At 42.0% G+C, this 26,440-nt stretch overlaps 1 protein-coding gene across 6 annotated transcripts in view; it reads left to right on the top strand.

Annotated features, from left to right (window-relative positions):
* The window catches only part of BDP1 (BDP1 general transcription factor IIIB subunit), an 80,656-nt gene that overhangs the window by 29,269 nt on the left and 24,947 nt on the right, over positions 1-26,440 (top strand). For 2 of the 6 annotated variants that reach the window (XM_084833520.1, XM_084833517.1), the window contains exons 12-25: positions 6-153; positions 1,610-1,683; positions 2,916-3,075; positions 3,266-3,354; positions 9,461-9,602; positions 10,769-10,839; positions 11,611-11,845; positions 12,282-12,478; positions 14,018-14,240; positions 15,787-15,953; positions 16,951-17,161; positions 17,334-17,467; positions 23,900-24,104; positions 26,016-26,224. In XM_084833520.1, coding sequence (XP_084689646.1) covers positions 6-153; positions 1,610-1,683; positions 2,916-3,075; positions 3,266-3,354; positions 9,461-9,602; positions 10,769-10,839; positions 11,611-11,845; positions 12,282-12,478; positions 14,018-14,240; positions 15,787-15,953; positions 16,951-17,161; positions 17,334-17,467; positions 23,900-24,104; positions 26,016-26,224 — 2,265 coding nt within the window. Of the gene's footprint in view, positions 1-5; positions 154-1,609; positions 1,684-2,915; positions 3,076-3,265; positions 3,355-9,460; positions 9,603-10,768; positions 10,840-11,610; positions 11,846-12,281; positions 12,479-13,978; positions 14,241-15,786; positions 15,954-16,950; positions 17,162-17,333; positions 17,468-23,899; positions 24,105-25,985; positions 26,225-26,440 lie in introns of all 6 variants that reach the window. The other 4 variants (XM_084833518.1, XM_084833514.1, XM_084833516.1 and 1 more) reach the window with 3 other exon arrangements.

Raw genomic sequence — 26,440 nt, 5'->3', positions numbered from 1 at the left:
TTCAGTACTCAAGGTAATGTTTTCATAGAAGCTGAGTCTGGCGAATTAGGTGTTCCAGAAGTGAGTTCTGTGCACCATTTTGGGCAGCCTTCAAAGTGTCAAATGTCTCTAAACACAAATAAGGAAGGTTTTGATGGGACCAATGCAGCTAAGGTACAGTATTAATAAGCATTTCTAGACTACTGATTCTCCTTCTTTCAAAAATGCATTACATAAAAACCGAAACAAACAGATACTACATATAACATTTAAGAATTGTACCCCATTCCAACAAGGTCAAATGAGTGCAGACATCTGTATATGGATATCCTTCTGGATATGGCTCACGATGCATAAGATAGTGCTGCGTGCTAAGTGGGACAGAGCAGGTGCTGCAGCTGCAGGCACACTGCTAAAGAGTTAATGTTATCAGCTCTGATAGCTATTTTGGACTAGGACTGATTTCAGAAATCTCTGCTCCACTCCTCTCAGGATTTGTCTTGCTGAGTAGAGTAGCTGTGCTATGGGAATGAGTGAAGGACAGGTCTGGGTGAGGGACTGTTTAAACCTTTTCTTCCCAGTTATTGGTTCACTCAAAACTGCTCTCTTCTCAAGCTGCTTTTCTCCCCAGGAAATAAAAGACCCGTTGCCTATCTTTCAGGGAAAATTTGACTTGCGGCATGGGGCAATTCTGAGAACAGAAATGACTGGGAAGGAAAGGATTAAGCCCTGGAGTCTCTAATGTGGCTCCCATGGGCACCTCTGTTAGCACCCATCAAGCTCCCTGCCCCTCCTGTTTTTTATTTTATTAAGATTTTTTAAATTAAAAACTTAAAAAAAAATAATTGGGAGGCTGGCACACTCCAGCATTATCGGTTTTTGGGTTTAAAAGAGTGGTTTTGTGTGTTGGAGCTGGCCTTGTATTAGGTTCTTGGGCAAGTTACTTTTTCTTTTAGCCTCACAAGTTTGCCTTGTGGAAAATTTGTGTTTGTGACTGGCCATGACCACCATGGCAGCCATTTCGTGAATGGGCAAGCCCCCCATGGCAGCCATTTTGTGAGAGCACCCATGACACACTCTGAAAATTCCAAGTGTGCCCACCAGCCTCAAAAGGTTGAGGACCCAAGGATTAAGCAGTCACCGTCATGTCCACATGGGGAGAAGAATTCTGGAATCACATGAGACTGCCTGCTCTCTGTTTAGTGGGGGAGATGCACAACAGATTGCAAAGACTTTTTGCAGTGGCACCATGGTTTTTTTCCAGTTTTGTCAGCATAACTATCCAGTGCTTAGTTTGCACAAGAAACTGAACCTTAAAATTTAACATGGAGATAAAGCTAATGGCATGGTGTTAAAGATTCTCCTTCTATTTACGTGTTTTCCCTGACAGTGAGGGTATAATGTGTGTTTTTCTTTTTGTTTAAACATGACAGACAAAAGAGAGGCCTAATCCTTTGAACCTGAGGGAAGCTTCTGAGCTATCTGAAAGCAATGTTCATTTCTGTTTTCTTTTTGCTTGTTTGTTGAAGAAGTCAATTTAGTGTTAAAAAGGTGTTGCATAGTGTAGTATCTCTTGTCATGAAGCAACCAGGATCTTAAGATCATACTGACTATTTTGGTTTCCTTGCAGAGTGAAGTACCTGACTTGGATAAACTGGATGAAAATCAGAGTATACCACCACCAAGTCATGATGATGAAATAATGTGAGTACAATAGTTCTACCTATCAGTAGCTAAATGAATTAAACCCACCAAACCCCATGAAACTAGTTGTGTGAACTGGAGGTGGTGGTGGGGCTTTCAAAATGAGTTTGAAGTCCTATCTGTGCTGCATGGCAAGCTATAGAGACCTTCAAAAGCAACTGCAATATGGCATGTGGAGTTTCAGTTATTCAGAGACACGTGTGAAACACTCCTGGGCTAGTGCAAATCTGTTGTGTGACCCTTTGCATCCCTTAGTTCTTTGCATTCTACCTACGTTTTCAAAACTTCCTTTCATGTGCAAAATGGTAGGTACATTTGTGCACCCTTATAATTTGTACCGTACCACACATATGAAAGGATGTTGAACTACTTGCATTTGCATCTTTTGGGTTGGTTTTGTCTGTTGTTCTTTGACATTTGCCTTCTTAAAATAAATGCCCCATCTCTGAAACTAAACAAGGAGACTTTGAGGGAGTTGGTTTTATTGCTTTCTGTTGTGACTGCCTGTTGGCATGTTGGCCTCCTTGTTCCTGTGGTCTCCTTTACTCTGCTTCAGCAGATGCTCAGTCTATTAACCGTATCTTTGCATCCGCAGGTGCTAGTTGTCTGCTCTTAAAAACACTTTCACCGTGATATGATTTCAGGGATTAGAGGATTACTTTATTTCAGTGGCTTGTTTCTAAAAACTCCTAACTAAAAGATATTTTGTTGGGCAATGGAGATAATGGGGTACTGAACTGCATATGAATAGAGTGTAATGAAGTGATACATCCTTACTCTTCTTTAGGTGTGTTGGGTTGATGGAGGGCATTGCCTTTCAAATTTCAGGAGTGGGTGACAGGTTGAGCTTGTATGTTAGTGCTTACATCAGTTCTTGTGCTATGTAGGATTAGATGCACAGTTTGGTTCCAAAGGTGCTGTTACATGAGTGGCAGGTCTCAGTTTTTCACCAATTCCCCTCTCCGGCTGCAAATCTCCAGGCCACATCATATGCCATTCTGGAGACTCAGACTTGTGAGTGGCTTTTTGAGGGCGCAGGGGGCTTTGGCAGGAAAGGGGAAGCACAGAAGCATAGAGGAGGCAGTGCCATTTTCCAAACCAAAACTGCTGAAATAAGAAAAGTTAATTTCTTTTGGCATGTGGTTTGTTTATGTTAACTGAGAGGATTGATGGACTAGATTTGTATGTGTGTGTTCAGATGGAAAATATAAATATTTTCAATTTCACTTCAGGGAAACTGATAGAGCAGCTACTGAGAAGCCCACAGTAGAAGGACAGTCGGAGAGACTTATATCAGGTGTAGTAAGTGCATCGGAAAAAAGAGAACCTCCAGTTAGTGACATGTCAGAGGTCAAGATCTCCTCTTCTGAGCCTATGGGTGGTGCAGAAAAGGTATGGGATTAAACATTTTAAAATAATCCAATGTGTCTATTGCATTGCCTCAACCGTTTAATTTTATTCCCTTCTACACATGGCACCTACCTTAATTTCACTGACTAATGTCTTTCCAAGTGTGCAGGAGATGGCTTGCGTTATTACACAAATCCTACTTATCAAAATTCTTCATGTTTCTTTCAATTAGACTACTGTGGAAGATAAAACTGCTGAAATAACTGGATCTACCATAGAGGAAGCATCCAGAGCAAACAGTGGCATGGAGAATGAATCCCAGTAAGTATATATAAATTAGACTTTTTAAAATATAACTTGCACTGTGTGGCATTTCACCACTTAATATATTCAGCTATGGTGAAGAAAGCTGCTCCTAATGGTGCCAGTATGAGATGATCCCCTAATCTAATACTGCAAGAATAACAAGGAGTTACCTTGTCGTGGTGCTGGAGCTTGAGCACCTCAATGACGCCATGAGCTAAACCGTGAAGGGACACCCAAGACGGGAAGGTCATGGCAGAGAGGTCAGACTAAATACGATCCCTGGGGAAGGTAATGGCAACCCACCCCAGTATTCTTGCAGTGAAAACTAAATGGATCAGCACAACCACAGATATGTCGGTATACCATCGGAAGATGGGACTCCCAGGTCGGAAGATGGTCAAAATGCTACTGGGGAGGAACAGAGGATAAGTTCAACTAGCCCCAGATGTGATGACGCAGCTAGCTCAAAGCCTAAAGGACAGCTAGCGGCCGACGGTGCTGGTGGTGAACGACGAATCCAATGTTCTAAAGATCAACACACCATAGGAACCTGGAATGTAAGATCTATGAGCCAGGGCAAATTGGATGTGGTTATTGGGGACATGTCAAGATTAAATATAGACATTTTGGGTGTCAGTGAACTGAAATGGACTGGAATTGAGATCATTCTATCTTTTTTAGATTGTATCCAAGCACTGCTTTAGCCACTTTATTATTAATTATGAAGGGTTGTTGTTGTTGTTCAGTCGTTCAGTCGTGTCCGACTCTTCGTGACCCCATGGACCATAGCACGCCAGGCCTTCCTGTCCTGAGCACTCTCCCGGAGTGTGCTCAGGTTCATATTCATTGCATCGGTGATGCTATCTAGCCATCTCATCCTCTGCCGTCCTCTTCTCCTTTTGCCTTCATTTCTTCTGTGGTCCTCTTGTCCACAGTAGTAGTAGTAGTATTATCCTACTGGATAATACGGGCCACTTCACATCAGATGACCACCAGATCTACTACTGTGGACAAGAGGACCACAGAAGAAATGGAGTAGCCTTCATAATTAATAATAAAGTGGCTAAAGCAGTGCTTGGATATAATCCAAAAAAGATAGAATGATCTCAATTTGATTTCAGGGCAAGCCATTTAACATCACAGTGATCCAAATATACACCCCAACCACAGATGCTGAAGAAGCAGAAGTAGGTCAGTTCTATGAGGATCTGCAGCACCTACTGGATAATACGCCAAAAAGAGATGTTATTTTCATTACAGGAGACTGGAATGCTAAGGTGGGTAGTCAAACGACACCTGGAATTACAGGCAAGCATGGCCTGGGAGAACAAAATGAAGCGGGACATAGGCTGATAGAATTGTGCCAAGACAACTCACTGTGCATAACAAATACTCTCTTCCAACAACCTAAAAGACGACTTTATATATGGACTTCACCAGATGGTCGACATCGAAATCAGATTGACTACATCCTTTGTAGCCAAAGGTGGCAGACGTCTATACAGTTGGTAAAAACAAGACCTGGAGCTGATTGTAGTTCAGATCACAAACTTCTTATTGCACAATTTAGAATCAGACTAAAGAGAATAGGGAAGATCCACAGATCAGTTAGATATGAGCTCACTAATATTTCTAATGAATATGCAGTGGAGGTGAAGAATAGATTTAAGGGACTAGATTTAGTAGATAGGGTCCCGGAAGAACTATGGACAGAAGTTCGCAACATTGTTCAGGAGGCGGCAACAAAAAACGTCCCCAAGAAAAAGAAAACCAAGAAGGCAAGATGGCTGTCTGTTGAGACACTGGAAGTAGCCCAAGAAAGAAGGAAAGCAAAAGGCAACAGTGATAGGGGGAGATACAGTCAGGGCCAGAAATATTGGAACAAGGATAACTGTTTTGGCAGTTGGCCTCTGTACACCACCACATTGAAGTTGAAAGGAAACACAACCAGATAGGAGCGAAGTCAGGACTTTCAGCTATAATTCAAGGGGGTTGACAAAAGTGGGGCACTAACCATTCAGGAAGTACAGCCAGTGGCATACACATGCACCCATCGTTGGTGGCTCATAAGTAATGGAACAAACCAACATCATTTCACATTTAAGGATCGCCTTTAATACCTGGATGAAAATCCTTTGCAGTCAATGACTGCCTGAAGTCTGGAACCCATGGACATGACCAAATGCTGAGTTTCCTCCCTTGAGATGCTTTGCCAGGCCTTTACTGCAGCTGCCTTCAGCTGCTGCTTGTTTGTGGGTCTTTCTGCCTTCAGTCTTGTCTTCAGTAAGTGAAAAGCATGCTCTATGGGGATGAGATCAGGTGACTGACCTGGCCATTGAAGAACATCCCACTTCTTTGCCTTGAGAAACTGGGGTAGCTTTTGCTGTATGTTTTGGGTCATTATCCATCTGCAGTATGAAGCGGTATCCTATCAGTTTAGCAGCATGCAGCTGAATCTGAGCAGAAAGTATAGCCCTATACATTTCAGAATTCATCCTGCTGCTTTTATCAGCAGTCAGGTAATCAATAAACACCAGTGACCCGATTTCATTGGCAGCCATACATGCCCATGCCATAACACTGGCTCCACCATGTTTGACAGATGATGCGGTATGCTTTGGATCATGAGCTGTTCCTTTCCTTCTCCATGCTTTTCTCTTCCCATCATTCTGGTACAAGTCAATCTTGGTTTCATCAGTCCAAAGAATCTTATTCCAGAACTGGGCAGGCTTTTTTAGGTGTTTGCTGGCGAAGGCTAATCTGGCCTGTCTGTTCTTGAGCGTTACCAGTGGTTTGCACCTTGTTGTGAAGCCTGTGTATTTACATTCATAAAGCCATCTCTTGACTGTAGATGTTGACAATGACTTGCCTACCTCCTCAAGAGCGTTCTTGACCTGGCTAGATGTTGTGAAAGGGTTCCTCTTCACCATGAGCAGAATTCTGCGGTCATCCATTTTGTGGTCATCTGTTGTCTTTCATGGTCTTCCAGGCCTTTTGCTGTTGCTGAGTTTGCCAGTTAATTCCTTCTTTTTCAGGATGTTCCAGACTGTTGTGTTTGCCACTCCCAATGTTTTTGCTATTTCTCTGATGGGTTTATGTTTCCTTAGCCTAATGATGGCCTCCTTCACTCGCATGGACACCTCTTTGGACCTCATGTTGGGGGTTCCAGTGAACAGCTACCGAATGCAAATGTAATGCTCAGAACCACCTCCAGGCCTTTTATCTCATTGATTGGTCATGGGGTACCCAGGAAACAGGCCACACTTGGCCATGCAGCTGCTTGTCAGCCATTCTTGCCATTACTTATGAGCCACCAACGATGGGTGTGTGTGTATGCCACTGGCTTTACTTCCTGAATGGTTAGTGCCCCACTTTTGTCAATCCCCTTGAATTACAGCTGAAAGTCCTAACCTCGCTCCCATCTGGTTGTGTTTCCTTTCAACTTCAATGTGGTGATGTACAGAGGCCAACTGCCAAAACAGTTATCCTTGTTCCAATATTTCTGGCCTTGACTGTATGCCCAATTAAATGCAAAATTCCAGAGGTTAGCCAGAAGAGATAAGGAATTATTTTTAAACAAGCAATGCACGGAAGCGGAAGATGATAATGGAATAGGAAGGACAAGAGACCTCTTCCAGAAAATTAGAAACATCGGAGGTAAATTCCAGGCAAAAATGGGTATGATCAAAAACAAAGATGGCAAGGACCTAACAGAAGCAGAAGAGATCAAGAAAAGGTGGCAAGAATATACAGAAGATCTGTATAGGAAGGATACTAATATCGGGGATAGATTTGATGGTTTGGTCAGTGAGTTAGAGCCAGACATTCTGAAGAGTGAGGTTGAATGTGCCTTAAGAAGCATTGCTAATAACAAGGCTGCAGGAGATGACAGTATCCCAGCTGAACTGTTTAAAATCTTGCAAGGTGATGCTGTCAAGGTGATGCATGCCATATGCCAGCAAATTTGGAAAACACAAGAATGGCCACCAGATTGGAAAAAATTAACCTATATCCCCATACCAAAAAAGGAAAGCACCAAAGAATGTTCAAACTATCGAACAGTGGCACTTATTTCACATGCCAGTAAGGTAATGCTCAAGATCTTGCAAGGTAGACTCCAGCAATTCATGGAATGAGAATTGCCAGATGTACAAGCTGGGTTTAGAAAAGGCAGAGGAACTAGAGACCAAATTGCCATATCCACTGGATAATGGAGAAAGCCAGGGAGTTTCAGAAAAACATCTATATCTGTTTTATTGAGTATTCTAAAGCCTTTGAGTGTGTGGATCATAACAAATTGTGGCAAGTTCTTGGTGGTATGGGGATACCAAGTCATCTTGTCTGCCTCCTGAGGAATCTGTATAACGACCAAGTAGCAACGGTAAGAACAGACCACGGAACGGACTGGTTTAAGATTGGGAAAGGAGTACTGTAGGGTTGTATACACTCACCCTACCTATTCAACCTGTACGCAGAACACATCATGCGACATGCTGGGCTTGATGAATCCAAGGCTGGAGTTAAAATTGCTGGAAGAAACATTAACAATCTCAGATATGCAGATGATGCCACTTTGATGGCTGAAAGTGAGGAGGAGCTGAGGAACCTTATGACGAAGGTGAAAGAAGAAAGTGCAAAAGCTGGGTTGCAGTTAAACCTCAAAAAGTGACAGACTTTGTCTTTCTAGGCGCAAAGATTACTGCAGACGCTGACTGCAGCCAGGAAATCAGAAGACATTTACTTCTTGGGAGGAGAGCAATGACAAATCTTAACAAAATAGTTAAGAGCAGAGGCATCACACTGACAACAAAGGTCCGCATAGTTAAAGCAATGGTCTTCCCTGTAGTAACCTATGGCTGCGAGAGCTGGACCATAAGGAAGGCTGAGCGAAGGAAGATAGATGCTTTTGAATTGTGGTGTTGGAGGAAAATTCTGAGAATGCCTTGGACTGCAAGAAGATCAAACCAGTCCATACTCCAGGAATTAAAGCCAGACTGCTTACTTGAGGGAATGATATGAAAGGCAAAACTGAAGTACTTTGGCCACATCATGAGAAGACAGGATACCCTGGAGAAGATGCTGATGCTCGGGAAAATGGAAGGCAAAAGGAAGAGGGGCTGACCAAGGGCAAGATGGATGGATGATATTCTGGAAGTGACAGACTTGACCTTGGGGGAGCTGGGGGTGGCGATGGCTGACAGGAAGCTCTGGTGTGGGCTGGTCCATGAAGTCATGAAGAGCTGGAAGCGACTGAACGAATAAACAACAATGTAAACACCTTTAGGGTGCACTCCTATTAGATCTGCCCTGAGAACTTGGAGGCTTACGAGTATCCAATGCAGAACGGGAGACACATTGTGACTCCCACTCTGGATTTTAGCTAGACGGGCTTTTTCACCTGTCTAGAAGAGGATTCAGGGAGGGACAGAGGCTGGGGCAGCTTGGGATACGGCATGAGCAGTCCTGTCACCTCCCTGTCCACTGGCATGCTCCCTCTCTCTTTGAAGCTCATGTTTGCGAGCTCATAGATGCAGATGGCATGGTTCTCTCTGTGCTGGCTGCAAGGGGGAGGGGAGGGGGCTGGGAGGTCTGATTTCCAGCTCTGAGATTGTAGTGTTGTCCACGACCTTGGCACTGGGAATCTGAAGAATCCTATCTCTCCCCCCCCCAGCTGTCTAGGGGACATAGGATTGCTCCTTCCAGGGATTTGTATTTGCTTGGCTAATGAGGAATGGAAGAAGTGGTGATATTGAGAATTTTGGAGGAAAGCTTTGCTTCATGCTAAATTAAATTCCTGCTTTTGGGGCAGGAGTAAGATAGTATGAATTTCAACTTTGATAGAGATCCAGACATGAGGAACTCTTCTAAGGAGTGAAGGTGGAAGTTGTGTAAAATATTAGACTTTTCATAATGCTGTTTAGAAATCATGCATCTGACATCATACAGACATTTTAGAAAAGTCTTTTCCTCTTTTTAAGTCAATTGACTTTCTAACCTATCCCCCACCCATATCTTCTGGTTTTACGTCAGTTGCTACTAGATAAGTTGTTATTGAGAGACCTCTTCTGCCTATGTTGTGTTGGATTTTAAAAGGTGTGAATTTGTTCTTTGTTTTGTGTAGAGAAACTCGAAAAGCTCTTGCAGAGAAGATAGAAGTGAGAGGCCGTCGGCAGAGACCTAGACCTAATATAGTGAAAGCATCTAGCAGAAAAGCAGTGCCTGTCCAAGGCAAGCTTGACAAGCCAGAGCCTGATGTAGAAAAGGTATTCAGTAGAATGAATTTAAATATTTCACCTTGGGATTAGGAAACCCTCTATTATTCCTCTTCTGTGAAACAATTTCGTAGTCCAGGTAAAGGATTTTATTTGTTGTTCCCTATGGTAGGTTTCAACCAGTCGTGAACCTATATAGAACATGTTAATTTCTATGTAATGGCAGTCTCTCACTTTGATTTATAATCTCTGTTTAGAAGTATGCATATGCTGTATTAGATGTCCTAAATGTGCCCCTAAGGCACCTCCCTTGGGTGCTTAGAATAAATTAATCAAAAAGTAAATACATTTTACACATGGTTGCTTGGCACTGTTCTGCTTCTAAGATGTAAATATTTAATGAGTTCTGAAATTATTAACATGAATGGGCATAGATTCTATAGTATAAAAAAAGATAAGAAGAAAAATAATACAGCCCTTTATTAGTGATCGGTAGCAACAGGGGGCAGGGAATCATAGGAAAAAAAGGGGAGAAGGCAGTGCAGAGAAGGTAATGTATTGCCCAACATGTTTTCAGTGTTAGAACTATTTTGATTTAGCTATTTTAAAGAGAAACCACGAATGTCTTCTATATCATCTTAAAATATAGTGTGGCAAACGTTTTGGGTTTCTCTTTGAAATAACTATTTTGGAGGGAAAGTTATAATACTGATAATGTGTTGGGCAATACATTACCTTTTGTGGAGCATTTGAGGTGTCCTCCCCTTTTCTTCCTGCATTTGGTACTTTTCCTTTGTTGGCAAGGCATTGTAGCCATGGATGACAGACAAGGAGATGTGCCGTGCACTGTGAAGCCCCTGCGGCCAGTTTCTTGCTTGGTTTCTGAATTTTCACCAGTCACTGTCCACGTGTTTCCAAGATGGTATTACATTGCTGTGCGGGCAATCACAGCAAACATTCTTAGGATGCCAGTTAAATTACTAGATTGCAGGCTTTTGTGGTGAAGCTACACAAATATAGAATATGTACAGCTTTCGGAACACTCCTATACTGACTTACCTGGGAGTAAGACACATATAGGATCATGTTGTTGGTCTACAATTTCTCTGACCTTCACCTTTCAGTCCTGTGTCCAGTGTCGGCAGATGTCACTTGGTGAGAATGATTTGTTTTGGAAAAACACAGCAGGTCACTTTGCTTTTATGCTTAATTATCAGGATGATGCAGCCAGTGTCACCACAGAAGAGTCTGCTGAAAAAGACTGCCATATCTTAAATACTGAAACTTTGTAAGTATGAGGAAGTGGGGAGGTATGCTGCTGTTTTCTGTCTTAGAAACTACTGATAATATAAATAGAAAAGATGGTCTTATAGAAAAATAGTGGCTGTAGATTAAATTCATTTAGTGTGGAAAGATGGCAAGAGGGGGTCAAATTAAGATTGTAGAGCCTTTTTAAAAAACAGTAACAAGATATAGGGCATTTAAGACTTGTTGAATATAAATCCAGTTTGCTTCGGAGGAAATGTAATTCAAGTAAATGATACACGTCTAGTTTTCTCATCTCTGTGGCTTTTAATACTCCCTAGATAGAGCACTCTTCTTAACTACCATATATTTCTGTTTTCCTTGTGTGTCCCACTAACGGCTGAAGGAAAGTTCATGCTAACTGCTGAAGGAAAGTTCAAGAGGGATCACATTAAATTAGACTTGCTTTAATAACTTCAGATTGAATCGAGAAATTGGAATCTAATCTTGACATCAGATTTATTTTAAAGTTTTGATCTTAAGTTTACATTTACAGATTTGTATTTGTTTCAGTGTATAGTTATACTTTCTGACGTATGGATTTTTTGTTGTTGATACCTTTGACTCCTTCATATTAGGAGAGTTGATTTCTTCATTGTGACAAATTTCAGAAATTCAAAATGGTGTCAGTAATTGGTTCAAATAACCAGTTACATTTAATATTATGAAATGAAGGATTTTTGCAGTGCTAATTTCCCTCTAATACTCTGGTGTGGTCATCCACTTTTAAAAAATTGAATGATTGCTGTTTCAGGGCTTGTAAGAGATCTACTTCACAAGAAAGTAGCAAGCAGACTGTTCTAAAACCTGCACCATTAACAAGGGGACGAATCCAGAGGCCAAAGCCAAATTTAGAAAGAATAGCTAGAAGGCAAAAAGAACCAGCAAGAAACACTGAGGCAGAAGAAGAAAAAGCAGCCATTGAATCAAAGAAGCCTCTGATACAACCTGAATGTAACAGCAGAGAACTCCTAAGTAAGGACACCACTGTAAGTACACCATACATAAAACATTATCTGTTCAATTTGCGAGTTGGGTGAATTAGATTCTGAAATAATTCAAAATAAACCTTTATTGCACCAACTGGATTGGTAGAATAGGATTGTATATATTTTTTTATTTTTACTGCATTGAATTCATGCATGGAGGGATCCTGAAACCCTCTTGCCTCATTGTACCAAAACAATCTGGTACATCAGTCTTTTGGAGACCTACATACCTCTGCTCCCAGAGTTACTTTTATTTCTGCAACAATTATTTCCAAATTTCCTTTGTTCTTATATCAGTCTATATCAATCTGTTATCTTAAAGACTTAAGATAATTATATGCCCTCATCTGGGTATACTATCTGTATTTCTGGAGATCATATCCCTTATAAACTCTTACACCTTGGAGATTTCAGAGAAATTTAATCTGTTTCCTAGGAGGCAACTACTTATGAAGCTGACATGCCACATTCTGAGGCATTAGAAAACAAAGCTGTTGCTAATGCTGCGAAAGTAAGTTCAGTATACACAAGCCAGTCACCTGTAAAGAAGCCATTAGAATGCGAGAGTCATAACCCCCCAAATACATCTCTGTCAAGTAACAGTGTGGAGGATGTGGCCAATCTTGCTACCAGGTAGGTGTACTATATTTGGAAGGTAGAGAATAAGCAGCACAAAGCCCTTTTCTTAATGGGGAAAATGCATTGTTATACCTATGTTTGTGGCACAGTCTATAGTTCAGGAGTGGGTATTTTGTGATGTTCCAGATGTTCTTGGACTCCAGCTCCCAACAGCCCAGTGCTCAGGAATGATAGGTGTTGGAGTCCAACAATAATTGGAGAGCCACAGGTTCCCCACCCTTGCTATAGTACACAAATTCTTCACTCATTTTAGCCATGTGTTTACAATGACTTCGTTAGTAACTATGGTTTATTTAATCCATGCTTAACCAATGGTTTGTTGCCCTACCCAGTGTTTTCTGGCAGATGATTGAACAAACGGTTGTTTGTTTTCTCAATCCCTGGGTTGTTTGTTTTCCTCCTCCTTCACCCAATCTCTCCCTATATCCCAAATGCCTTTGTAGAGTGGCTGTTTTTTTTGACTGCTTTTGCCCACTACTTCTGTAGCCTGGCAAAACAACCCATGATTAGGAGTCACATGTAACGAAAATCCATGGTTTAAACAACCCAGAGTTCACAACCCAACAACAAACCATGGGTTCTCTTTCTGGGTTGTTCCTGATTAACAAACCATGGTTTGTTAGCATGGCTGAGTTCATACATCACAATCCAGAATTCAACAACCCATTGGTTAAATAAACCATGGGTTAATGCTTTGTGAGAACCAGGTCTATGTCTAATTACCAGCTTGTAAAATGGGATTTTTCTTGTAGTATTTGGGCTTGGCTTCTTTTCCAGGGGGATTATAGATTATGAATGGAGAAAGATTCAGATTCCTAAAATGTATTACAAAAGTAACACCTTTTCCCTATAAGGGAGATCTATAAAGCTGCCATACCATTGTCCTAACTAACCCAACGTTGTCTGTTCAGGGAGAAAACAGCTCTCCAAGATCTCAGGCAGAGGGCTTTCCCAGTCCTGATATCTGGTAGTCTTTTTAACTGAGGATTGAACCTGAGGCTTTCTGCATGTAAAGCGCATGCTGTACCACTATCATTTGGTCTCTCTAACGATCTTGTCATCACATGCAAACATTGTTGTTAAGTAGTATGAATCTTACTTCCCTCCCCCCTGTTGTTTTGATTCTCTGCATTACAGCACAAGGGAAAGAATAGTTAGAGTTGATGGAAGTGTTAGGGAGAAAGCAAATTTACTATAGCATTTGTTGCCCATTTGATTATTAGAATTGTCCTTAGTAAATTAGACATGTACATAGAGTATTGATGGCCTTCATTGTATGGCTGCTGCTGTTCCTCTTTGCTACCTCTTTGCCTTTTCTTGTTACAATTTACAAATGCAGCTCCTTCTCACTCCTGTTTTACTACTGGTTTTTAGTATCTGGGAAGCTAGCGTATGTTCACGTGTTGTTATACGGTGCTTAGGTTAATTTCTACCATGTTCTTTAGAGGTTTAAAAATGAAAACAAAACCTTGTATTCTTTCTTGGCTATTATAGTAGTCATAGATGGCCTGTTGCTTTTTCTTGGTCAACCAGAGATTTCAGTCTTCAGCAAGAACAAAAAGAGATTTCTGCTGAAATGGAACATTCTCTAAAGAATTACTCTTCGAGTCCAAAGGAGAACTTAGGAAAGATATCAGAAGGAGAGGAACCACTACAAGCAGAAGACGTGATGCTTGAGAACAAGAATGAGACTGAAATTGCAGAAAAGAGTTTAGTAAATATCACTAATGAATGCAGCAAGTCATCTAACCTAGATGTAAGACTTATTTTTAAAGCTGATACTTTGTTGATGATGATTAATCCAATACTTCAGTTTGTAGCAGCCATTTACTAGTGAAAGTGAACACACTTGTTCATAGAATGCACCTATGAATTCACTCCCATCTAAGAAAACATTAAAATGCACTTAATATTGAGAATTAGAACATTTATCTGTTACAGGGCTTTCTATGTTGGCAGTCAATTTGCATATTTCCTATAGTAGATAATTTGCTGGCCTTTGGTCATATTTCAGAGATCTATACAGTTAAAATTCATGAGCCTAATGGTGCTATTTTTTCCAGGGGTTGAGTGAGGATAGCAGTGGAGGAACAGCAGCTCCTGGCACTGTATAGCAAATTGTTCCTGAAACTCCAGCGTAAAGGGTTTTGTGCATAGGAAGCCATGCTTTAACAAAGGCATTGTTGAGCCTGTGAACATGCCTCAAGAAGCTATCTGGAGTATAATTGCAAAGGCATATAGCACTTTCCAAAAAAAACAACACTTGCATATTTAGGGACAAGTTTGCAGTAGACTGCATGAAGTGTTCAGATCTCGAAAATTATTGGGAGTTAGTAAAACAAATCAGTTGACTTGTGATGTGGCTGCAAAAAAGGCAAATGCTATTTTGGGCTGCATTAATAGAAGCATCGCTTCCAAATCCTGGGAAGTACTAGTTCCCCTCTACTCATCACTGGTTAGGCCTCATCTGGAGTACTGTGTCCAGTTCTGGGCACCGCAGTTTAAGAAGGATGCAGACAAGCTGGAGAGGGTTTAGAGGAGGGCAACAAAGATGATCAGGGGACTGGAAACAAAGCCCTATGAGGAGAGAGTGAAACAACTGGGCATGTGTAGCCTTGAGAAAAGACTGAGGGGAGATATGATAGCACTCTTCCAGTACTTGAAAGGTTGTCACAGAGAGGAAGGCCAGGATCTCGACTCGGTCATCCCAGGGTGCAGGACACGGAATAATGGGCTCAAGTTACAGGAAGCCAGATTCCGGCTGAACATCAGGAAAAACTTCCTGACTGTTAAAGCAACAGACAATGGAACCAATGACCTAGGGAGGTGGTGGGCTCTCCCACACTGGAGGCATTCAAGATGAAGCTGGACAGCCACTTGTCAGGGATGCTTTGACTTGGATTCCTGCATTGAGCAGGGGGTTGGGCTCGATGGCCTTGTAGGTCCCTTCCAACCCTACTATTCTATGATTCTGTGATTCTATCACTTAATGCCACTTTGGTGGTAGATGTTACATTACTTCAGTGACTGCCAGTGCAATTTTATGCATGTCTACTGACAAGTAAATCCCATGGAGTTCAATGGGATTTCCTCCTAGGGAAGTGAGTATAGGATTGCAGCCTAAAGAACTGAAAAATGTTATTTTGTATGGTAAGAGAGCAAGATATTGGTAGCTTTTGTTGAGTATTGAGATTTGGTGTTGTCTTCTTGGATTGCCTCCGCTAGTTTTTTCTTTTTCTTGCACTTCATAGTTGAACTGCATGCATTTTGCATAAGGTATTGAACATTCTGATATATTCTAGGAAGCCGCAAAATGTGGAACCTTGCCATCTTCACTTTTATTAGAGGAACACCCAGCAGTTGCCACTAACAAAACCCATCTGTCTCCCCAAAACCTTTCTGGCTTCAAGAGCAGTGAGCCAGATGAGGTTTTACTGTCTCCAGATCTCCAGAAAAAGCTTTCATTTGGGTAAGGAGATGTTCCCTTTTAAAACTTTTATCAGAAAAGGTTTTTCCTCTTCTTTGCAGGCCCCCAAATCTGAAAAGTAGTTGAAAAATTGATTCACTTGTGGTCAGTTAATGGTTGGTAACAGCGAACTGTCTTTTACTTTTACTGAACATGGGCTGCAATGGAAATATAATCCAAAATTAAGCCAGGCTCCCCACCTTTGAACGATGGAGCTGTCACCAGAGCAGCTTTGGCTCCTCCCCTCTAATTGGTTGGCCTGACATGAGCTGGCCTTGGGGTGGCGAGCCTAGCTGGTGTGGATCATAGGAGAAAACTCCATCCCTCTGGTCTGTTTCCAGGCTATATAAGGGATATTTAGCCTGGAAGCTTTATGTATTGGGATGAGTGGTTTGCCAGTTTCCACTGTGTTCCCATTTTCTTGGCAAAAAACTCCACCCCAAAATGTATCAAGTGCCGTTCCTGAAGGTTTCCTGACTTTCAGGAGCAGCTCTTCAAGGGGCAAAAGTGAATGCTTGGAACACAGCACATGGTTCTTTGGATCCAAGCCATAGTTAACTGAGAATCCTTAGGAAAACAATGTTTTCATGGAGTAAAGCATTTCATAATTATGGAATATGAAAGCAAGATAATGCCACTTAACTAAGGGTTCACTCCTGTGCACTTTTAGACAGAAAAAAATCCTACAACTCCCAGCATCCCCCAGCTAGCTATGTTTTTTTTTTCTGTCTAAACATGCATAAGATTGAACCTTAAACCTAGGGATGAACATTAAAAAAAAAAAATCTAGTTTTGGTTAGATATTTGAGCAGTAGTTAGCAATAATTTTATAAATAGTTAACTTCTGGGTTTTTTAAAAAGTCCTTCTTTCCATTTGCTTATGAATAATTAAATAATAAACCTGTGGATATGATTTGTGACATGTGGGTATTGGTGATGATGTATCTGAAATATAGAAACGATTTCATTGCCATATATGCTATTTTTGGTCTCCTCCCAGCAAACAAAGCTCACAAGGAGAAAGCAAACGGAGTGCTACTCGACCAGCACCATTGCTCAGAGGCAGGTTCCAAAGACCCAAACCTAATATTGGAAGGGCAGCTGGAAGGAAAGAAATGCAGACTTTGGAAACAAATGAAGCAGATGCAGCAGCTCTTGGAAACAAGAAATCAGAACTACAAAAACCTGAACCTACCAGAACTCACTCTGTGGTAATAAGTTTAAGAAAATGGTCTGAATAATATTTGTGTAGCTAAGCGACAAAGACATGTTGAATTCAAGAGAGATTTTGTTTCTGTATTTTTACAAATACAGTGTAAGAATGAGATTATTGTTACTAAAACGGTTCCTCAGTTTGATGTTGATATTGCTTAATGCTTCCAGACTCAACTAAAGTGTAACAGTAAAGTCTTACCTGCTGAAGCCTTGGAGAAGAGCCTGGTAGACAATGAGAAAGTGATTCAGGAAGACTCTCAGTTGCCTAGGACCTCACAGAATATTTCAGAACAATTTTCCAGGTGCATTTTCAAACATGGTCTTATTTACCAAACTCTGTCCCTTTCATTCTGTGAGCATGTAAAATATGTGCATGTCCAAATAATAGTAAGGTGATGATTTTGTGAGTCCTCCATATATAAGAGTGTCCCCCTGCAAGCATTTGCAAAATTTGGGTTTGTAGATTTTTTCTCCCTTTCATTTTCTGTTCTTCACAAAGAATTTCAAGGAGCAATAAAGGGGAATAGAAAGTTACCAAAGCCGCTTTGAGGCTTTAAAAGTGAACATGTGTGTGTGGGGAGTGGAGCTGCCCACGTTAGCCTCATCATGGTTCCTCTTTGCGGAGAGGATTCTAAGCGCATTCAGCTGAACACGCTTAAAGTCCCGCTTCAAACCTTCATGCTAAATGTGTGAAGGTCAAAAGTGAAGGCAGCAGCAAACTGCTGAAGCGAGGCTTGCCCAGACATGGAATCTTTAGCTCACTCAGTCACTGTCTGCCTTCAGACATAACATTAAATCATGTTTTAGAGTTAACAGAATGTGCCACAGTGAGCCTTGGGTTTGTGTAGACATCCCACCCCTGCCTGTGAGGAGAAAGAACTTGAATCTTCTGCCTGTGTTTTGCAAAGCAGATTTCTTCTGGGCTTAGGTCACAGGAAGGACCAGAGCATGAAAGCAGGAGTTTGCCAGTTCTTATGAGGGCAGGCAACTCTGTGGAGCTCTGTTGGCCTTCCAAGCCTCAGTGGAGGTAGCCTTTGTTGGGTCTTTTAGGGCAGTGATGCTCAGCTCAGCTCAGCTTTTGATAATTCAGGAAGAGGAAAAACAAACATTATTTCCTGTTTGCTCTGGGAGAAGGAGCAGGCAATCCAAAACAATAAGAAGCCTTCTTGGATATAGGAGGACTTTGAGTTACTGCACTTAGTGGCCACTAGAGGACACAGAAGGACAAGAAAGAACAAAACAAACACAGAACACAGTTCTGGCACTATTTAATTACACTTTGTAAGAAATGACGCTTTCCTGTGCCATCTGAATATGAGAAACTGTGGTTTTGTTACTAGCGTCCTTGTTCACGTGGATACACAGCTCGCATGTGTTCTAGGGTTGTGCTGAATCACCTTGGGGCAGGATGCACAAAGGTGAAAGGGACCCTGTTGCCCCACCAACTGAGAAAGTGAGAAGGTTTAGGAGTAAGAAAAAAGCATGTTAAAGCACAAATCCTGCATGAGTCTCTCTATGTTTTGTTGTTGTTCAGTTGTTAAGTCATGTCCGACTCTTCGTGACCCCATGGACCATAGCATGCCAGGCCTTCCTGTCCTCTGCTCTCTCCCGGAGTGTGTTCATGTTCATATTCATTGCATCGGTGATGCTATCTAGCCATCTCATCCTCTGCCATCCCCTTTCCCTTTTGCCTTCAATCTTTCCCAGCATCAGGGTCTTTTCCAGGGAGTTTTCTCTTCGCATTAGGTGGCCAAAATATTTGAGCTTCAGCTTCAGTATCTGTCCTTCCAATGAGCACTCAGGGTTGATTTCCTTTAGGATGGACTGATTTTACCTCCTTGCGGTGCAGGGGACTCGTAAGAGTCTTCTCCAGCACCACAGTTCGAAAGCATCAATTCTTCAGCGCTCAGCCTTCCTTATAGTCCAGCTGTCACAGCCATACATTACTACTGGGAAAACCATAGCTTTGATTATACGAACCTTTGTCGGCAAGGTGATATCTCTGCTTCTCACTATGCTGTCTAGGTTTGCCATAGCTTTCCTCCCAAGGAGCAAGCACCTTTTAATTTCATGGCTACAGTCACCGTCTCCGGTGATCTTGGAGCTCAAGAAAATAAAATCTGTCACTGCTTCCACTTCTTCCCCTTCTATATGCCAGGAAGTGATGGGGCCAGATGCCATGATCTTCGTTTTTTTAATGTTGAGTTTCAGACCAGCTTTTGCACTCTCCTTTCACCCTCCACAAGAGGCTCTTGAGATCCTCTTTGCTTTCTGCCATTAGGGTGGTATCGTCTGCGTATCTGAGCTTGTTGATAATTTTCCTGGCAATCTTAATTCCAACCTGTGATTCATCCAACCCAGCGTTTCTCATGATGTACTCTGCATATAAGTTAAATAAGCAGGGCAACAATATACAGCCTTGTCGTACTCCTTTCCCAATTTTGAACCAATCGGTTGTTCCATGTCTGCTTCTTACTGTTGCTTCTTGACCCTCGTACAGGTTTCTCAGGTAAGGTGGTCTGGTAGTCCCATCTCTTTAAGAATTTGCCACAGTTTGTTGTAATCCACACAATCAAAGGCTTTAGCGTAGTCAATGAAGCAGAAAGAGACGTTTTTCTGGAATTCTCTTGCTTTCTCCATGATCCAGCGAATGTTGGCAATTTGATCTCTAGTTCCTCTGCCTCTTCGAAAACCAGCTTGTACTTCTGGTAGTTCTTGGTTTACATACTGCTGAAGCCTAGCTTGTAGGATTTTGAGCATAACCTTGCTGGCATGTGAAATGAGCGCAATTATACGGCAGTTTGAACAGTCTTTGGCATTGCCCATCTTTGGAATTGGAATTGGAATGTAAACTGACCTTTTCCAGTCTTGTGGCCACTGCTGAGTGTTCCAAATTTGTTGGCATATTGAGTGCAGTGCTTTAACAGCATCATCTTTTAGGATTTTAAATAGCTCAGCTGGAATATTGTCATCTCTGGTAGCGTTGTTGTTAGTAATGCTTCCAAAGGCCCACTTGACTTCACTCTCGAGGATGTCTGGCTCAAGTTCAGTGACTGTACTATCATGGCTATCAGGGACATTCAGATCTTTCCTGTATAGTTCTTCTGTGTATTCTTTCCACCTCTTCTTAATCTCATCTGCTTCTGTTAGGTCCCTGCCTTCTTTGTCCTTTATCATGGCCATCTTTGCACAAAACGTTCCCTTGATATCTCCAATTTTCTTGAAGAGATCTCTAGTCTTTCCCATTGTATTGTTTTCCTCAATTTCTTTGCATTGTTCATTTAAGAAGGCCTTCTTGTCTCTCCTTGCTATTCTTTGGAACTCTGCATTCAGTTGGATATATCTTCTCCTTTCTCCCTTGCTTCTCGCTTCCCTTCTTTCCTCAGCTACTTGTAAAGCCTCATCAGTCAGCCACTTGGCTTTCTTGCATTTCTTTTTCTTTGGGATGGATTGAGTTGCTGCCTCCTGAACAATGTTACGGACCTCCGTCCATAGTTCCTCAGGCACTCTGTCTATCAGATCTAATCCCTTAAATCTATTCCTCACTTCCATTGTATATTCATAAGGGATATGATTCAGGTCATACCTGAATGGTTTAGTGGTTTTCCCTACGTTCTTCAATTTAAGCCAAAATTTTGCAAGAAGCAGCTCATGATCTGAGCCACAGTCAGCTCCAGGTCTTGTTTTTACTGACTGTATAGAGCTTCTCCATCTTTGGCTGCAAAGGACATAATCAATCTGATTTTGATATTGACTATCTGGTGATGTCCATGTGTAGAGTCGCCTCTTGTGCTGTTGGAAAAGAGTGTTTGCTATGATCAGCGCGTTCTCTTGACAAAACTCTATTAGCCTTTGTCCTGTTTTATTTTGTACACCAAGGCCATGCTTGCCTGTTATCCCGGTGATTTCTTGACTTCCTACTTTAGCATTCCAATCCCCTATGATGAAGAGGACATCTTTTTTTGGTGTTAGTTCTAGAAGGTGTTGTAGGTCTTTATAGAACCGATCAACCTCAGCTTCTTTGGCCTCAGTGGTTGGGGCGTAGACTTGAATTACTGTGATGTTGAATGGTTTGCCTTGGATTCGTACTGAGATCATTCTATCATTTTTGAGGTTGTACCCCAGTACTGCTTTCCCCACCCTTTTATTGACTATGAGTGCTACTCCATTTCTTCTAAGGGATTCTTGCCCACAGTAGTGGATATAATGGTCACCTGAATTAAATTCGCCCATGCTTGTCCATTTGAGTTCGCTGATTCCCAAGATGTCGATGTTCAGTCTTGCCATCTCATGTTTGACCACCTCCAGCTTACCTTGATTCATTGATCTTACATTCCAGGTTGCTAAACAATATTGTTCTTTACAGCATCGGACTTTCTTTTCACCACCAGACACATCCACAGCTGAGTGTCCTTTCGGGTTTGGCCCAGCCGCTTCACTCTTTCTGGTGCTACTTGGAAATTCCCTCTGCTCTTCCCCAGTAGTATATTGGACACCTTCCGACCTGAGGGGCTCATCCTCTGGCGTCATCTCTTTTAGCCTTGTGATACGTTCCGTGGGGTTTTCTTGGCAAGAATACTGGAGTGGGTTGCCATATCCCTTTTACCTTTGCAAGACTGGCTGTCATGGAACATAAATTAAGCTTCTAATTAAGCCTGTGTTGTAGGCAGCCATCCACTGCAAAAAACCTGCCTGTTTATTTGAGAGTAAGTCCTACTGTGGGGCCGTGGTGGCTTAGTGGTTAAGACTCTTCCAGTCTGCAGGACAGCAGTTCGAGACCCAAGTGCTGCGTGACAGAGTGAGCTCCTGACTTCAGTCCCAGCTCCTGCCAACCTAGCAGTTCGAAAGCAAGAAATTGCAAGTAGATAAATAGGTACCGCTTCGGCGGGAAATGTAACAGCATTCCGTGCACCTTGGTGTTCAGTCATGCCGGCCACATGACCACAGAAGCGTCTTCGGACAGCGCTGGCTCTTTGGCTTGGAAATGGAGATGAGCACCCCCCCCCCCAGAGTCGGGCACAACTGGTTGGGGACACCTTTACCTTTACCTAAGTCCTACTGTAAGGACTTGGAAGAGGACGGCAGAGGCCTTGAGGAGTTCCCTTGCTGCTGGCAGCCAGTGGCAGGAGGAGTAATTTTCTTGCTGCTGTCAAGTGCAAAGCTTTCAATTCACATGGCTTTTCCCTACTCAGGAGGGAACGGGCTACCTGCTCTTTGCCTGAGCAGGGATGCCTTTCACAAGCATTTATTTCACCTCTCCAATCGAATTCCCCTCCCCCCTCGAAAATGTTGTCTAAATAAAACATGTTTCAAGGTGAGAAACAGACTTTTGAAATCACACAGATCATTTCGAAAAAGGGTGAATGTGTATGTGTGTAATGACCAAAGTGGGTCTAAGGGAGCCTTTAACCAGAGGTGTGATTTTCTACACAGTGGATTTATGCACTATGCTATTGGCAAAGTCATGGTTATTCTCCCCATTTTAGAATAACAACTTCTAAAATGGAGAAATTGGCTCAAATACTTGATGAAGTCCAAAAGCATGGACTTTCATTTTACAGACTTTTTCTTGATGTGCACACATGCATACATATTACAGAAGAGAAAAACAGCTTGGTTAGTATACCTACCTGCTAACACATGGGCCAGTATACTAGTTCTAATAGGCCTAACTAAGAGAAGGAGAAAGATGAAGATCGGGGGAATTAGCATTTGCCAAATAAGGAGTGGAAGATGATACTATGGAAATGGCAAGGCAGGAGATTGGGAGGCTATGCAACCAAGGAAGCTGGGGTGCTGCTGACAATGGCAGCCTCCAGGGGCAGAAATGGATAGATTTAGAATGAAAGGGGCCGGGCTTATAATTAACGTCAGAGAAAGGGGAACCCAAAAGACCTCTCTTCCTGGTTGCTTACAAATAGTTGAAAAATGCTATGGCCACAGCCTGCCCTCGGGTTCCTTGGCTTTATTTCCACATTCAAAAATGGGACAAAAGCCTCAAGCCACTTAGGCAGCCTTATGTACTAAATTATCCATAAACAGCCAAAAGAATGGCTTTGATAATTTAGTACTTGCAGCGACGATGGAGAGGTAGAACAGAGGCTTAGCCAGTAGTACGGACCTTGTTGCCATAGAGAGAGAGGGATGCTTCTTGCTAGCACTAGATCTTTTCTCAGCTTCAGTTTGGCTGTGGCTGGGATAAGCATCCAGGGAGCAGTAATGCTCCTGCTGTCTTTGAGGAAGAAGCCGTATTGGCTAAGCAGGGAGTTGAAGGGGGGGGGGGAACGTGGTTTGTCTCATTTTGTGAAATATATTATTCCACACAACCTTTTTTTTTTAAAAAAAACACACCCTTCCATCTGGGAAATAATTGAAATGAATACACAATTCACAATTTTCAAGTCAAATAGCAGTATGTAATTATTTATTGCTCACTAGCAACAGGGAAGCCACAATGTATTTAGCACCTGCCTTGCTTCTGTGCCAAAGCCACTTGTCATTACTTTGTATTATGCAGATGTGCAGTTGATTCAGAGGACAGGCTTGCCATATTTTGTTCACCTACAGTTAATGTTGAAGTGCTTTGAATTAGAATTTCTAAATCATGAATGTGGATGTGTCATCTTTTTTTGAGGGGGAGGGGCATGAGCCCAAAGGGTTAATGTCACATCAGTACGGAAGTAGCTGTTTTACATACCTGTTACTTTAGTAACGTTTTATCCTTCGTGTGATAGGGGAAAAAACACTTTTCAAGAAGATAAGCCATGTACTATCAAGCCAGCTCAGTTGGTGAGAGGGCGATTCCAGAGAGCCAGGCCCAACCTTGGAAGGATGAATGGCAAGAAGGAAGAATGTGTGACAGAAAATGTTAGTGCTCCAGTTGAGGGAGAAGTAGGGAAAATGGAGAGGATCAGGAAAGATCTGAACCCACCTTCAAAGGTTAGCCACTTATCCAGTTTCTTTCTTTCTGCTTCTGAGCACTCCTTTAACAGGGAAGTATCTGTTTTTACATTACATCAGATGTTTCTGTTTTTCCTGTCCACTTTTTATGGGGGCGGGGAGGGCAAAATAGGGGGTCTGCATTGGGAATCCCCAGTGCATGTTCTTGATTGAGGGCACTTCTTCTTTAGAGGTGGATGGTGATGGGTAGCTGACAACCGCTTGAGTCCTCCATTGATCTCTGCCTCTCCCACCAAATTCACGTGTTATTGTTTCCCGAAACAAAATGACTAGCTTTGGACATCATGTTAAACTGTTGTTTAGCAAGAATGTGAATGAGACTACCCCCCCCCCCTGGGATTGTGCACTTAGTTTGGAAGCTTTCACATCTGCTTTTGATTAAGTACAGCTTACCATGTCATCTGAACTTGGAACTGCTGTTTAATCTTAACTATGCTTAGTTTCAAAGAAGCCAGCTTTGTAAACCACAGTTTGAAGTTGGCTTGCTTAAAAGTAGCCATAGGTAAAATTAATAACAGTTCCAGATTTTGGATGATACAGCAAGTTGCGTTTACTCAAAAGCAGAAGTAAAAGCTTCCAAACTCCTCATGGCCCTGGAGGAGGAGAGGGGAGGGTGTGTGTGGGAGTCTGTGTGGAAGTACTAAACCATAGTTTAGTGTGATATCTGATTGCAGCCAATAGCTCTGTCTCACATCCAATTAAAAACAAATAAAGAAATTTCCCACCTTCAAATTTTTCTTGCTAAGATCCAGAGTTTTCCCTGCAAAGACTTTATATTTTATATATTTAAAACCATTATGTCATTAAACAACAGACAGTCTTATAGCACCTTAAGGACTAACAGATTTACTGTGGGATAAAGCTTATGTGAGCCAGAAAGGCCAAACTTCCATTTGTTACCATAGTGGTAATTTAACAAACTGGCACAGGAGTCGAACAGAAAATAAAAAATTGAAGAGAATATCCTGAGAGTCTTGTCAAGCATCTTCAGACTCTACAAGGAAAATCTGATTCTGGCTAACTTCTGGATCATGATCTGGATGAAGCCTTTAGGGTTCTGACAGAATGAAATTTAATAGGGATAAATGCCAAGTTCTGCACTTAGGAAAAAGAAACCAAATGCACAGTTACAAGATGGGGGATACTTGGCTCAACAGTACTACAAGTGAGAAGGATCTTGGAATTGTTGTAGATCACAAGCTGAATATGAGACAACAATGTGATGTGGCTGCAAAAAAGGCAAATGCTATTTTGGGCTGCATTAATAGAAGTATAGCTTCCAAATCACATGCAGTACTAGTTCCCCTCTACTCAGCACTGGTTAGGCCTCATCTGGAGTACTGTGTCCAGTTCTGGGCACCACACTTTAAGAACAATGCAGACAAACTGGAGAGGGTTCAGAGGAGGGCAACGAAGATGATCAGGGGACTGGAAACAAAGCCCTATGAGGAGAGCGTGAAAGAACTGGGCATGTTTAGCCTTGAGAAGAGAACACTGAGGGGAGATATGACAGCACTTCCAGTACTTGAAAGGTTGTCACAGAGAGGAAGGCCAGGATCTCTTCTTGATCATCCCTGAGAGCAGGACATGGAATAATGGGCTCAAGTTACAGGAAGCCAGATTCCGGCTGAACATCAGGAAAAACTTCCTGACTGTTAGAGCAATACAGCAATGGAACCAATTCCCTAGGGAGGTAGTGGGCTCTCCCACACTGGAGGCATGCAAGATGAAGCTGGACAGCCACTTGTCAGGGATGCTTTGACTTGGATTCCTGCATTGAGCAGGGGGTGGGCTCGATGGTCTTATAGGCCCCTTCCAACCCTACTTTCTGTGATTCTATTATTCTATTGTATTAAACAGACTGACATACTCATGTGTTCTAACATCAAGGATGAAGTCAATGTTCAAGCATCCCTGGGTAATTTGGAGAAAAAAGGAGGGTCAGAATCCAGTAAAGCCCCATCATCAAAACAATGTACTGATCAGACAAAACTTTCTTCCTCTGAGAGGTCACAGGGATGTGAACCTCTGAAAGACCAAGAAAAAATGTGTGTGTCTAAAGATGATGATGAAGGAAAGCATCAGGATATTCCTAGAAGGTAAAATAACTTGCAGTAAATAAATGAAATGTGACTCTGAGAGCATAATATTGTCTGCATATCACAAATAACTGGAACTCTCGCTGATCTTGCCAGATTTTCCCTTGTCCTACTTCTCTGTTTGTCTCAAATTTATTGGGTTTATGTTGGTGAGCCTTAAATAGTTGAGTTTCTGGTTTTAAAAGAAAAATATTCATGTGATTTAGGCAACCAGAG

The sequence above is a fragment of the Heloderma suspectum genome, chromosome 2, assembly GCF_057233095.1.
Source record: "Heloderma suspectum isolate Gila_16-S chromosome 2, 16-S_ref, whole genome shotgun sequence".
Classification (NCBI taxonomy): Eukaryota; Metazoa; Chordata; class Lepidosauria; order Squamata; family Helodermatidae; genus Heloderma; species Heloderma suspectum.
This window is presented reverse-complemented; position numbering and strand designations above follow the sequence as displayed.